Genomic DNA, 13968 nt, shown 5'->3' with positions numbered 1-13968 from the left:
AAAACCCCCCTGGTCTGGCCCCCGAGGACGCAGGTACTTACCTGCTGGCAGACTGGAACTGGAGCACCCCCTGGGTTTGCCGCCAAAAGGGGGTGCTGTGTCGAGGGGGCAGGCATCTCCACTAGCTGGAGGAGTGCCCTGGGGCATTGTAACATGAAGCCTGAGCCTTTGAGTCTCACTGCTAGGTGTTACAGTTCCTGCAGGGGGTAGGTGTGAAGCACCTCCACCCAGAGCAGGCTTTGTTTCTGGCCTCAGAGGGCACAAGGGCCCACACCCCAGGGGGTCAGAAACTCGTCTCTCAGCAGCAGGCTGGCACAGACGAGTCAGTCCTCCACTGAAGGATTGGGTAAAATACAGGGGGCATCTCCAAGATGCCCTCTGTGTGAATTTTTTAATAAATCCAACACTGGCATCTGTGTGGGTTTATTATTCTGAGAAGTTTGATAGCAAACTTCCCAGTATTCAGTGCAGCCATTTTTGACAAACTCCCAGACCATATACTTAATATGGCCACACTGTACTTACAATGTCTAAGAATAGACTTAGACACTATAGGGGCATATTGCTCATGCAGCTATGCCCTCACCTGTGGTATAGTGCACCCTGCCTTAGGGCTGTAAGGCCTGCTAGAGGGGTGACTTACCTGTGCCACAAGCAGTATTTTGTGTGCATGGCATCCTGAGGGGGATGCCATGTCGACTTTGCCTTTTTCTCCCCACCAACACACACAAGCTGCAATGGCAGTGTGCCTGTGTTAGGTGAGGGGTCCCTTAGTGTGGCACATAATATGCTGCAGCCCTTAGGGACCTTCCCTGCTCACATGGCCATTCGTACCACTGGTACCGTTTACAAGAGACTTATCTGTGTGCCAGAGGTGTGTCAATTGTGGAAACAATGGTACATTTTTAGTGAAAGAACACTGGTGCTGGGGCCTGGTTAGCAGGGTCCCAGCACACTTCTCAGTCAAGTCAGCATCAATATCATGCAAAAGTGGGGGGTAACTGCAACAGGGAGCCATTTTCCTACAGTACATACAGAGCCAACTTCCTACAACAGCCAATCGTCAAGGTAGGGGAAGACTGGGACCCCTAACCTGCGCAGATGAGGTACCACCACTACCATCACTTTCGTGAATACTCGAGGGGCACTGGTAAGGCCAAAGGGGAGCAGGGTAAACTGAAAGTGCTCGTGACCTACCACGAATCATAGGTGTAACGTCTGTGGGCTGGCAAGACGGGAATGTGAAAGTATGCATCTTGCAACTCCAACGCTACCATCTAGTCTCCGACATCCAGGGCAGATAGGACCTGAACCAAGGTCAACATTTTGAACAACTTCTTTTTTAAGAAGAGATTGAGTAACCGAAGATCTAATATAGGCCGAGGACCTTTGGCCTTTTTCGGAACCAGAAAGTAGCAGGAATAGCAACAACAAGCCACTTATGGCAAACGGAACCCTCACTATAGCTCCTTTGGGCAAAAGGGCTTGGACTTCCTCTCAGAGAAGCGCCATATGATCCTCTGATATCTGATTGTATGAAGGTGGCATGGCTAGAGGAGATGTCTCGAAGCTGAGGGAGTAGCCCCTTTGGACAATTTGGAGGACCTATCTCTCCGAGATAATGGATTTCAATTGGGGCAGGAGATAGCGTATCCTGCCACCCACTGGCACCTGATGTACCCGTGGACCAATATGGCTTGGAGGCTGAGGAGGGGGGGTAGCGGTGGACTGAGCGACCCGCTGGCTCCCTGATCCCGGGAGCGTGGGATCTCACGGCCGCGCAGGGGCCGTACGGCATGCGCGGGTCGGTGGCGAGGGGGAAGAGGGACGCAGTTGGGTGCCCCTTCTGTAGCCACGAAAGGGGTGAAATTCAGACTGCTGGGGTCTAGGTGCGGGCCTGAGGCCAAGGGACCGGACCGTGGCTTGGGAATCCTAAAAGCACTCGAGCGCAGCATCCGCCTTGTCTCCGAAGAGATGTGTGCCATCAAAGGGCATGTCCATCAAGGATTGCTGGACATCCCCTGACAAGCCAGGTGTTCTCAGCCTGGCGTGGTATCTCAGTGCCACTGTCGATGCAACCGATCTGCCCAGAGAGTAGGTCGTATCCAGTCCACAACGAATCGTGAACTTAGCTGCATCCCTCCCATGTGTTACGGATTTGGAAAGGACAGTCCGGGCTTCCTCTGGAACTGCAGGCAGCACGTGCGCAACCGTATCCCAGAGAGTATGGTAATAGTGGGCCAAAAGGCATGTGGTGATCACGGACAGCAGCGCTAGACTGTTGGAAGAAAGCAACTTCTTCCCCAAACTATCCAGTCTTTTTGATTCCCTATCCGGGGGTGCGGCAGGGATTGCGCCAGATGAAGAAGAAGCCTGGATGACAATGCTCTCAGGCGTGGGGTGTTGGGTCAGGAATTTCGGGTCTGACGGCGCAGGCCGATGGCTGCGGGCAATCGTCCTAGTCACAGGAGCCCCTGTGCTGGGTCTGCACCAAGTTCGCAAAAGAACGTTGCAGGAGGCGGGCCTATCTTATAGTGGGTACCTGATGGTACTTGCACCTTAAGCCAGGTCCAGTTATCCCTTATTAGTAGATTAGTAGTGTTCTAGCAGTTTAGGCTGATAGAGGTAGCTATAGCAGAGCAGCTTAGGCTGAACTAGGAGACAAGCAAAACTCCTACTATGCCACTTATATCATGTAGGTACTATATCATACGAAAAACAATACTAAGAGTTACTAAAAATAAAGGTACTTTCTTTTAGTGACAATGTGCCAAAAATATCTCAGAGGATATACTCCCTTAGGAGGTGAGTAAAATACACAAAATATACACTCAAACCAAAATCAGGTAAGTAAAAAAGTAAGAAAAAAGTGCAAACACTGTAGAATACAATAGGATGCAATGGGCCTAGGGGCAACACAAACCATATACTAAGAAAGTGGAATGCGAACCACGAATGGACCCCTAGCTAGTGTAGAGGGTAGCTGGGAGTGTAAGAAAACACTGAGGGTGTCCAAGATACCCCACCCCAAGACCCTGAAAAGTAGGAGTAAAGTACTACTATTTGCCCAGAAACACACTAAACTCGTTATAATGGATTTTGCAAAGACCACAACAGACTGCAAAGCACTGAAGACGGATTGCTGGAGCTGAGGCCCTGCAAAGGAAGGGGACCAAGTCCAAGAGTCGTGAAAGTGTCCGGGGGGGCAGGAGCCCACTAAACCCCAGATGAAGGTGCAAAATGGCTGCCTCCAGATGGAAGAAGCTGAAGATTCTGCAACAACAAAAGGTGCTAGGAACTCCTCCTTCGTGCAGAAAGTGTCCCACGGAGTGCTGGAGGATGCAGAGTTGTTTCCTTGGCAAAATACTGTGAACAAGCCTTGCTATCTGCAAGAGTAGTGGTTGAAGAGAAAGGGTGCTGCCCGGGCCGAGGAAGGACCAGGATGTCGTCACTTGGGAGAGGAGACAGAGGGGGCCCTCATCAACGTAGAGAGCCCACGCACAAGAAGGTAGCACCCACAGAAGCACTTGAACACGGGTTCAAGAAGTCTGAACACAGCGGTGGTGTCAACACTGTAAAAGAGGGTCGCACGCAGCCGGAGGTCACCTCAGGGAGTTGAGCAATGCAGGACGGAGTGCTTGGGACCTGGGCTTGGCTGTGCACGAAGGATTCCTTGAAAATGTGCACAGAAGCCCTAGCAGCTGCAGTTCATGCGGTGCACAGGATTACTGTCTGGAGTGGGGAGGCAAGGACTTACTTCCTCCAAATTTGGACAGTTGGACCACTGGACAGTCTGGGTCACTTGGGTCCACCACCAGTGTTCCAGGGGCCACGCTCGTCAGGATGAGAGGGGTCCCAGAGTACCGGTGACGCTGGAGTTTGGTGCCTGCTGTAGCAGGGGGCAGATTCCGTCAACCCACAGGAGATTGCTTTGTGGCTTCCAGTGCAGGATGAAGGCAGGCAGCCCCCAAAGCATGCACCACCAGGAAACAGTTGAGAAAGCCGGCAGGATTAGGCGCTACAATGTCGCTGGTAGTCTTCTTGCTACTTTGTTGCAGTTTTGCAGGCATCCTGGAGCAGTCAGCGGTCGATCCTTGGCAGAAGTTGAAGAGAGAGGTGCAGAGGAACTCTGTTGAATTCTTGCAAGTCATTATCTGAGGAAAAACCCACAGTAGACACCCTAAATAGCCCACAGAGGAGGATTGGCCACCTAGTCAGGTAAGCACCTATCAGGAGGGGGTCTCTGACGTCAGCTGCTGGCACTGGCCACTCAGAGGCCTCCAGAGTGCCCTCACACCACTGGATCCAAGATGGCAGAGGTCTAGGAAACACTGGAGGAGCTCTGGGCACCACCCCTGGGGTGGTGATGGACAGGGAAGTGGTCACTCCCCTTTCTTTTGTCCAGTTTCGTGCTAGAGCAGGGACTGGGGGGTTCCCTAAACCGGTGTAGACTGGCTTATCCAGGGAGGGCACCATCTGTGCCCTTCAAAGCATTTCCAGAGGCTGGTAGAGGCTACCCCCTCCCCAGCCTTTAACATCTATTTCCAAAGGGAGAGGGTGTAACGCCCTCTGTCAGAAAAAATTGTTTGTTCCATCTTCCTGGGACTGGGCTGCCCAGACCTCAGGAGGGCAGATCCCTGTCTGTGGGCTGGCGGCAGCGGTAGCTGCAGAGAAAACCCCAGAGAGCTTGTTTGGCAGTACCCGGGGTCCATAGTAGAGCCCCGGGGATGCATGGGATTGGCACCCCAATACCAGATTTGGCATGGGGGGACAATTCCATGATCTTAGACATGTTACATGGTCATATTCGGAGCTACCATTGTGAAGCTACATATAGGCATTGACCTATATATAGTGCACACATGTAATGGTGTCCCCGCACTCACAAAGTCCGGGGAAATTGCCCTGAACTATGTGGGGGCACCTTTGCTAGTGCAAGGGTGCCCTCACACTTAGTAACTTGGCACTTAACCTTCAGAAAGTGAAGGCTAGGGATATAGGTGACTTATTTTTCACTGCACTTAACGCAAACGTAATTTCACAGTAATAAGTTACTTATTTCACTCAGACTGCAGTGGCAGTCCTGTGTAAGATTTGTCTGAGCTCCCTGTGGGTGGCAAAAGAAATGCTGCAGCCCATAGGGATCTCCTGGAACCCAAATACCCTGTGTACCTAGGTACCATATACTAGGGAATTATAAGGGTGTTCCAGGGTGCCAATTAGAATTGGTAAAAATGGTCACTAGCCTATAGTGACAATTTTAAAGGCACAGAGAGCATAAGCACTGAGGTTCTGGTTAGCAGAGCCTTAGTGACACAGTTTGTCACTACACAGGTACACACATTCAGGCCACAAACTATGAGCACTGGGGTTCTAGCTAGCAGTATCCCAGTGAGACAGGCAAAAACAAACTTACATACATGTAAAAATGGGGGTAACATGCCAGGCAAGATGGTACTTTCCTACAAACGTCTCTCAGTGCTTCATTAAAGGATAGAAGAGGCTCGGAAGAGGAAGACCCCAGCTGAAGCACGTCGGTTAAGATGTTAGGCCTAACTTCCACAGAAGGTAGATCGAGGTCCAGAACCTCACCCACCCTTCTCGTCGCTGTGGGGGGCTAAAGGGGGTTGTCTTGGGCTACTCACGGGCTCGCAGTCGCCGGGGAGTCCTCCCTGTGGTGGTTGTTCTCTGGATCTGGAGCCGGGGGCGTCGGGTGCACAGTGGGAAGTCTCACGCTTCCAGCGGGAAATGTGAAGTCTTTAAAAGTTGCTTCTTTGTTGCAAAAAAAGTTGCTGGGGTTGAGCAGGGCCACTGCTCACGGGTGTTTCTTGGTCCTTTAGTCCAGGGCAGTCCTCAGAGGTCGCTGGTCCCTGTCGGATGCGTTGCTGGTTGCAGGTTTACGAATCAGGAGACAGGCCGGTAGGGCTGGGGCCAAAGCAGTTGTCGTCTTCCGTCTTCTCTGCAGGCTTGTAGGTCAGCAGTCCTTATTTCTTCAGGTTGCAGGAATCTGATTTCCTGGATTCTGGGGTACTCCTAAATACTAAATTTAAGGGTGTGTTTAGGTCTGGGAGGGCAGTAGCCAATGGCTACTGTCCTGGAGTGTGGCTACACCCTCTTTGTGCCTCCTCCCTGTGGGGAGGGGGGCACATCCTGAATCCTATTGGGTGAATCCTCCAAAACTAAGACGGAGGATTTCTAAAGGCAGGGGTCACCTCAGCTTAGGACACCTTAGGGGACACCTTGGTGGGTGACTCCTCCTTGTTTTTCTAATTATCTCCTCCAGCCTTGCCGCCAAAAGTGGGGGCAGTGGCCGGAGGGGGCGGGCATCTCTACTAGCTGGGATGCCCTGGGGCGCTGTATCCAAAGGGGATACGCCTTTGAGGCTCACCGCCAGGTGTTACAGTTCCTGCAGGAGGAGGTGAGAAGCACCTCCACCCAGTACAGGCTTTCCTGGCCACAGAGTGATAAAGGCACTCTCCCCATGTGGCGCAGGCTGGCAGAAGCTGGTCAGCCTACACTAGAAGTCAGATTGGTATTCAGGGGGCATCTCTAAGATGCCGTCTGGGTGTATGTTACAATAAATTGCACACTGGCATCAGTGTGCATTTATTGTGCTGAGAAGTTTGATACCAAACTTCCCAGATTTCAGTGTAGCCATTAGGGAACTGTGGAGTTCATGTTTGACAAACTCCCGGACCATATTCTCTTATGGCTACCCTGCACTTACGATGTCTAAGGTTTTGCTAAGACACTGTAGGGGCATAGTGCTCCTGCACATATGTCCTCACCTGTGCTATAGTGCACCCTGCCTTAGGGCTGTATGGCCTGCTAGAGGGGTGACTTACCTATGCTGCAGTTTGTGTGAGGTTGGCATGGCATTCTGAGGGGAGTGCCATGTCGACTTAGTCATTTTCTCCCCACCAGCACACACGAGCCGTGAGGCAGTGTGCATGTGCTGAGAGAGGGGTCCCTAGGGTGGCATAAGACATGTTGCTTCCCTTAGAGATCTTCCCTGGCATCAGGGCCCTTGGTACCAGGGGTACCAGTTAGAAGGGACTTATCTGAGTGCCAGGGCTGTGCCAATTGTGGAAGCAAAGGCACAGTTTAGGGAAAGAACACTGGTGCTGGGGCCTGGTTAGGAGGGTCCCAGCTCACTTTCAATCAAAACTTAGCATCAGCAAAGGCAAAAAGGTAGGGGGGTAACCATGCCAAGGAGGCATTTCCTTCCACCTCCCTGCAGAGCTTTTGGGTTACCATGGCACTATGAATGGATAGCTGATCCTAGATGATCTAGAAATGACTTCTGCCAGATGAGGCAGGCAGAAGAAGGGACTGCTACCTGCAGCCTTTCTTCTTGTGTAGCGCTTTATGTCCTGCCCTTGCCTTTTTGAACATTAGTAAGTGAGGTTTGTAAAAACACAGTTCACCTGGTTGATTTTTACTGCTTAATAGCTCTGTTACACTCACACCTGCCGAGCTACAGGCACCACTCAATTTAGTGATGTGTGAGCTTGACAATGTCTTGTTTATGACGCCTGGTACAGCTGACAGCTATCCTTCTGTTTGTTTCCTGGCTTTTGAAGTATGGCTGCCTCAGCGTTTTTGAGTGACCCCTTTGTCAAATAGGACAGCAGGTGAGTGCAGATTTGTGCTTTTAGTTCGTGTCTTTGAATTTTCCTACTTCTTAGCCAGAACCTGCTGAAATGACATTGTCAGGTTAGATGATCAGGGCCTCCTTGTCCTCATTACTTTGTAATGAGCTATGCTGAGTGATTATATGGGAGGCCACGTTCTTGCCTAGGCTGTTCATTATATTAATATTTGAGAAAGTATTGGAATTGGTGGACACACCTTAGGTCGACCCTACTTAGGTAAAAACAGGAAACACAAATTGCCCTGAAACCACTCCCGGCTGTGACTTTTTCAATTGTTTTTTATTTTTTCTTGTTAAGAGGTGAGCTCTCAAGGGTGCCTACAGCAATGCAAGTTACTTGTTCCATTTATTTTTTTTTGTTCCAAATAATCTTCTCTTATTCACATTTGATTAGCCGCTGTGGATTCTGCATTTAGCACCACATATTCTTCTGATTTTATGAGTGCATGACTTGCCCTTGTCTTTTAACAAGATTGGTACCTTATGTTTTTATAGTTCTTCTGTTTTATAATAGAAGTCTTTACATCTGTTTTAACCAAAATTGATGCCTTATGCTTTCCTAGACTTCACTCTTCCACAGCCCACTCCTGCTGCAGGGTCCTGGGAGTATGATGATCTCTATTTAAGTTGTGGAAATCCTCATTCAGGTCTGTGATTAAAGATGGCACAGTTGTTGTGAGGTCTGCTAATTTTTCCAGAAGATGGGGACAGCTGGTCTCTTTCTTGAGCAAATCATTGGACTTGAGTAATTAGAAGATTCAAGTTGTCTAATTTGCTGTCAATAGCTTTAGTGTAATCTGCCAGCTTTTGCAAGATTGTAATGCATGCAGCATGCCCTATTACCCAATTGAAGAAATGGCGTGTTCCGCACAGCTTCAACAAGTAATAGCTTCTAGAAGATGCTTAGTCAGTAAAGGCATTTGAGGAGCTGGGTGGTCTTCAAAGATGATGTTGTTAGGCCTAAATTCGAGAGTTTCAACACATGTTGGTGCATGTGGAGATTGAGATATTGACTCTGTTAAAGAAGAAATTGAAGCACCTGCGTAATCACCTAAGACCTACAGCCATCCCTTCAATATCTTTTTCTCCAAGCGGCATGCTGTGATCCCTAGCCATGGCTGTCGTGCCATGATTTCGTTCCTGATTTCAGTTCTGCTTCACAATAGATTTAATCTGTTTAGGCGTGGCACCAGAACGGCATAAGTCAATAACTGACACTATGGTGGTCATTTCGACCCCGGCAGTCGGCGCTATAGTGGAGGTATTACCGCCAGTAGGCTGGCGGTGCCTACGTCCACTATTATGACATTGGCGGGTTGGCCAAAGCCACGGCGGTAACGACTGCCGGGGTGGAGGCTTCAGTCTCCAGCCTGACGGCCGTCACTAGGCTGCCCATGGCATTTTGACCCCGACCACTGCCGTGGTTTCTGTACCGCCACGGAAACCATGGCGGTGGGCACTATCAGTGCTAGGGAATTCCTTTCCTGGCACAGATAGGGGTTTCCCACCCGCTCCTCCCTCCCCCCCCCACATACACACACACACACCCATACACACATGCATACATTCATACACACTCACAGCAACACTCACGAATATACACCCAGGCACACACGCACTCAGCTGTCACAACATACACACACACCCACACATGCACACACGCAATGCACACAACACCCCCACCCCCCTTTCCTGTCGGAGAACCTGACTTACCTGCTTGCAGGATGTCCTCCGGCAGGAGACGGGATGCAGCGCTACTGCCAGCAGCAGCGTCCACCTGCAAAACACTGCCACGCCGTATCATGGAACATGATATGGTAGGCCGTGTTTTGCTGGCGTGGTGCTGCTGCGGGAAGCATCGCCACCTTACTGCCATCTGCCGCCATGACCGTAGCTGGAATTCCACCAGCCTTCTGGTGGAATTCCAGCTACGGTCATAATGGCCTGGACGGTCGGTAGCCACGGCGACAGTATGTTGGTGGCAGTTGCCGTGGCAGTAGGTGGCATGTGCCGCCAAGTTCCTAATGAGGGCCTATATCATCTGTGTTGACTGATGATTGTTTCCCATTGGCCAAAAGGCCTGACTCCATCTTGTTGAGAGTACTTTTAACTAATTTTTTGGTAGGGCAACATCTTGTATTAATTCATCACTGAAGTCAAAGTCTATCAGGCAATAGGGTTTTTGGGGTGTTTTTGGGATACTCCATTGTCTTGTTTTTAAAATATTTTTTAATGCCCGTTTCATGGTCGGTTTTCATCTTATATTGATCAAGATGCTGTAGACTTGGAAGATTTGTAGAATTTAACTCTGTGACCTACGGAAAGATGGTTTATCAGAGTCTCTTGTTCAGTGTTGTCAACGTCTGAGTGGAACCTGATTTTTCCTACTCTTGTATTGCCTATTTTCCCTTTTCTCTCTGTGCTTTTGCAAGTGTTTTATTTATTTAGGAATAATTTTGAACTACGAGTGTGCATTCTTAATGTAGTTACTGCTCGCTATTAAAAAATATGTTGCTAACAGCACCGCACAGCAATGGCACAGCAGTCTGGCAATGTGAGAGCAGCGCACCAGCAAATCAGCATAGGTGGCAGCAAAACCATTAGCACAATGAGCACAAGACGGGAGCAGTGTAGAAATGAAGTCGACCTCGTACTGTTACCCGAAGTCTAGGCCTAAGCAAACTCTGTGATGGAGCCCTCAGCATTACCACCCCCTTCTCCGCCAGCAGTTTCATGACGGTAACACTGTCATGAAAATGCTGGTGGAGAATGGGTGCAGGGGTCCCTGCACTGCCGATGCACTTGACATGGGCCCACAAGGTAAGCACTATCGCAATGTTTAGTGTCTGCTTTGCACACAGTGAACATTGTGAGGGTGCTGGTAAACCCTGCGCTCAACAGTATTGCCTCCAGCTCGATTACGATCACTTGGCACAGGCAGTGCAGGCCCCCCCTGGCCAGCACTATTGCAATGTTCAATGTCTGCTTTGCAGACGTGAACATTGCGAGGGTGCTGGTGCACCCTGCGCTCTACAGCATTGCTGCCAGCTCGATTACGAGCCAGAGACAATGCTGTAGGCTGTTTCCCGCTAGGCCAGCAGGCAGAAACTCAGGCTTCCCCCTGTTGACTTAGCGGGAAACTCTTAATGGGTCTGTTGGGGAAGTAGCCAGTGTGGCGTCAACCTCCCCGTCGGAAGATCGTCAGACAGTGAAAACTGTCTGCCGAAGTCCTAATTTGGCCCATAGTGCAGTCCTACTGCCACCTCTTCTGCATTGCGCTACGTTGTCTCTGCCAATTTCAGATAGCATCTGGGATCTAAGACCTCCAAAGACCTGAGATCTCTCCAATTTGTGATGTTGCTAAATATCAGCCAGCCACAGTGAAGCCTGCAACCAAAGCATGCTGTGGCAGGCTGCAGGAGGCAAGATCCAATCTGCCGGTCTCCAGGAATGTAGCTGACTGAACACAGCCGACCAAGAAATATGCGGCCACAGTACTTGTTATGTACCGGCAACCGGCTGGCAGACCTGCTGCAAATGTGCCCTGAATAGGGCGATACCGGTCCTATGTTTCTTGAGTACTGGTTCGGGGAGGCCCTGGCCTGGAAGTTTGGGCTGGACTGTTCCTATGCGAAGCAGGGTGAAGAGTTGCATTTTGCTGGGACCAAACTAAGGTGGCGTGGTGGGTGAAAAATGATGGATTGTGATGCAGCCCCAAGTGATTGCCAGTGGCTGGGATTAGTTCAAGCATTCCATTGCAAACGAGCTGGAGGCAGAGGTAGGAGGCCATAAGCAAAGGAAAGGATGGAACGATCTGTGTTCCTGCGTCTTGCGCTCCACGCCCAGCATATACCGGTTCAACAGGAACAGGAAGTCCCAGCAAGGAACTTGGGTGCCATAGAAAATACAATAATATACTGGGCAAATGGGATTGGTAAATTATCGAAATTAACTACCAACCACTGTGATTACAAAAGTTTAAGTTAAAGGCTAAACAAATATGTTGCTGATGTCTTTATTTCTGTGGTTTGTCTGTATCGGTAATCCAGATGCAACACTCTTGTTATTTCTGATTTTATATTCTGCCTGTTCTTTTAAAACAATAAAAACTTGTTTAAAAAATAAAAGTGCAGTCCCACCTCAGCACTGCATTTACGTGCACATACACAAACACCATGTACAATTGGACATGCAAAAATGCTTCAGCGTGGTGAGAAAGTGAATTAGCAAAGGAATTCTAGAGTACTTTTTGGATCCTATGACTATCTCTGGTACCCAGGTTTATTTGTATTACTCCTTTGCAGTAAATTGTACTTTTTAGAATTAACAAACCTAGAAGGTATCTTTCAGGAGTGAAAAAACAGCTATTTTTGTGAATCATGCTCAGTGCGTGCTGTTAGAAAGAACTCCATTCTTTTGACCAATCTTAGAAATGGCTTTTCTGTGACCTTAACAGATGTGATCTACAACTTCTCCAACTGCATTGTGGTGATCAAATTTAGAGAAGCCTTGTCACAAACACTTCACCTTTTTTAAGTTATAGTTCTGTTTTCTGCATCGCTTCTAACATTAGCAAATAGTCTAATGTTTCAAATATACTTAGGCATTTCCAATTACGATAAGACACAATGGAAACTATGTTGCAACCTTTTCATTATATCTTTTTTTTTTGTTTACAGCTCCATGAGATCAGTGGGATTCCGTTGGAAAATATAGAAATTGCAAAGGTAGGTTTTGAACTTTTGTTCTTGCTGGGCTGTTGAATACTTGATCTTTCAGTAGATTTGTAGTTTTCAGCATTTCCTCTGATTTATTTTTTACTGCAGGGTAGAGGAACGTTTCCTTGTGATATTTCACTGCTTGAGATTAATCAAGATTTGGATTGGAATCCCAAGGTTTCTACATTGAATGTCTGGCCGCTCTACATCTGTGATGATGGAGCAGTGATATTTTACAGGTCTGTAACTATTGCACAATTGCAGATTTATTTAGTCAGTCTTCGCAAAAGCTGCAGAAACCATGGAATTTCTATTTTTGTACTTATCAATACAACAGGACTGGATGCCTTTGTAAGTCAGTTGTGAAAGGTTCCCGATTTTCATACCTACTTCCTTTCATGTTAACCGTTTGCCAAAGCAGAAATGGGCTGTTAATCATAATTGGACTGCATTGTATTGACAGTTATCTTATATGGGACTATTAGACCTGAATTTTGACAGCGCAGCTGTCAAACCCTTGTTTCAGATCATATACATAGTGGGCTTTGGGTCCATGCCTTTCAACCATTGGCTTTTTTTGGACCAGCATCTTTCAGCCACAGTTTTGAGACTGTCAATAACGCCTTGTCTCAGTATGTGGAATATTTATCTCTGCCCACCTTCTCATCAAAACCCAAAACACAGAATGTGCTCTCTAATTGATTATCAGTCCATTATGCCTTGGGCGAACTGTGCCACTAGGATGGAAAAAAAGTGTGGTTTGATGCTTCTGTGAAAAACTATTATAAAGCTAAAGTAATAAACTAAATATATGCATCACCAAGATGTGTTTCTGAAAACCTCACGATCATACAAAAGAACTGATTTTATCCCAGTATATATATTTGCAGATTCCTTACCATAGAATTTCCACCAGGCATCAGACTGGATCTGGAGATTTTTCTTTGAGTAATACTCGCCACATGCTGATCAGGAGAAGAGCTACCCTGGCTATTTTTTGGCAGAATTTGACCGCTTTGTCGAGTTTTTCTGTGAACATTTGTTGCGTAGAGGATGTCCCATAAAGACCGTGTTCGAGCCGTGTGAGGACTGTCATCGTAGGATGTCTGTGACGGATCCTCATCGGGTTTGTCTGTGGTGTCTCAAGCGCAACCACGACCCGAAATCGTGCTCCGAGTGCCGGGCCATGCACCCGAAGGCTTTGAGGGAGCGGTCCCTAAAGCTAATGGCGGCCCGACACTCGACTCCGCGTAGGCCCCGGTCTCACTCGAGAGGAAGGTCTCGAGATCAGTTGCAGAGTCATCACCACTCGTCTTCTTCAAAATCCTTGGGTCAAGGTAAGAAGAAGAAGTCGAAAAAGTCCCGCCACTCTCCGACTTCGCCCCGTCGTTCGGGCAACGCGACTTGGGAGGAGCATCCACGCACAAGGCCTCCGACTTTAGAGCCTGTGTCAGGGTCGGCTCCGCGCTTTCCGACTTTCCCAGAGCCGGAGCGACCCCCGCCCAGCTTAAAGAGTTTTATGAAGCCTTGTACCTCATCTTTGGGTGGTCCGACCCCGATACTGTGCCTTTGGGCCCAAAGGGTTCGGCTGAGGGG

General features: G+C 48.8%; 1 protein-coding gene across 3 annotated transcripts in view; it reads left to right on the top strand.

Annotated features, from left to right (window-relative positions):
* USP47 (ubiquitin specific peptidase 47) overlaps positions 1–13968 on the top strand; it is a 1215141-nt gene that overhangs the window by 1175687 nt on the left and 25486 nt on the right. For all 3 annotated transcript variants that reach the window (XM_069223601.1, XM_069223600.1, XM_069223599.1), the window contains 2 exons: positions 12334–12381; positions 12481–12611. In XM_069223601.1, the coding sequence (XP_069079702.1) occupies positions 12334–12381; positions 12481–12611 (179 nt within the window). The remainder of the gene's footprint in view (positions 1–12333; positions 12382–12480; positions 12612–13968) is intronic.

Source organism: Pleurodeles waltl, chromosome 3_1 (genome assembly GCF_031143425.1).
Source record: "Pleurodeles waltl isolate 20211129_DDA chromosome 3_1, aPleWal1.hap1.20221129, whole genome shotgun sequence".
In the NCBI taxonomy this organism is placed as follows: Eukaryota; Metazoa; Chordata; class Amphibia; order Caudata; family Salamandridae; genus Pleurodeles; species Pleurodeles waltl.
This window is presented reverse-complemented; position numbering and strand designations above follow the sequence as displayed.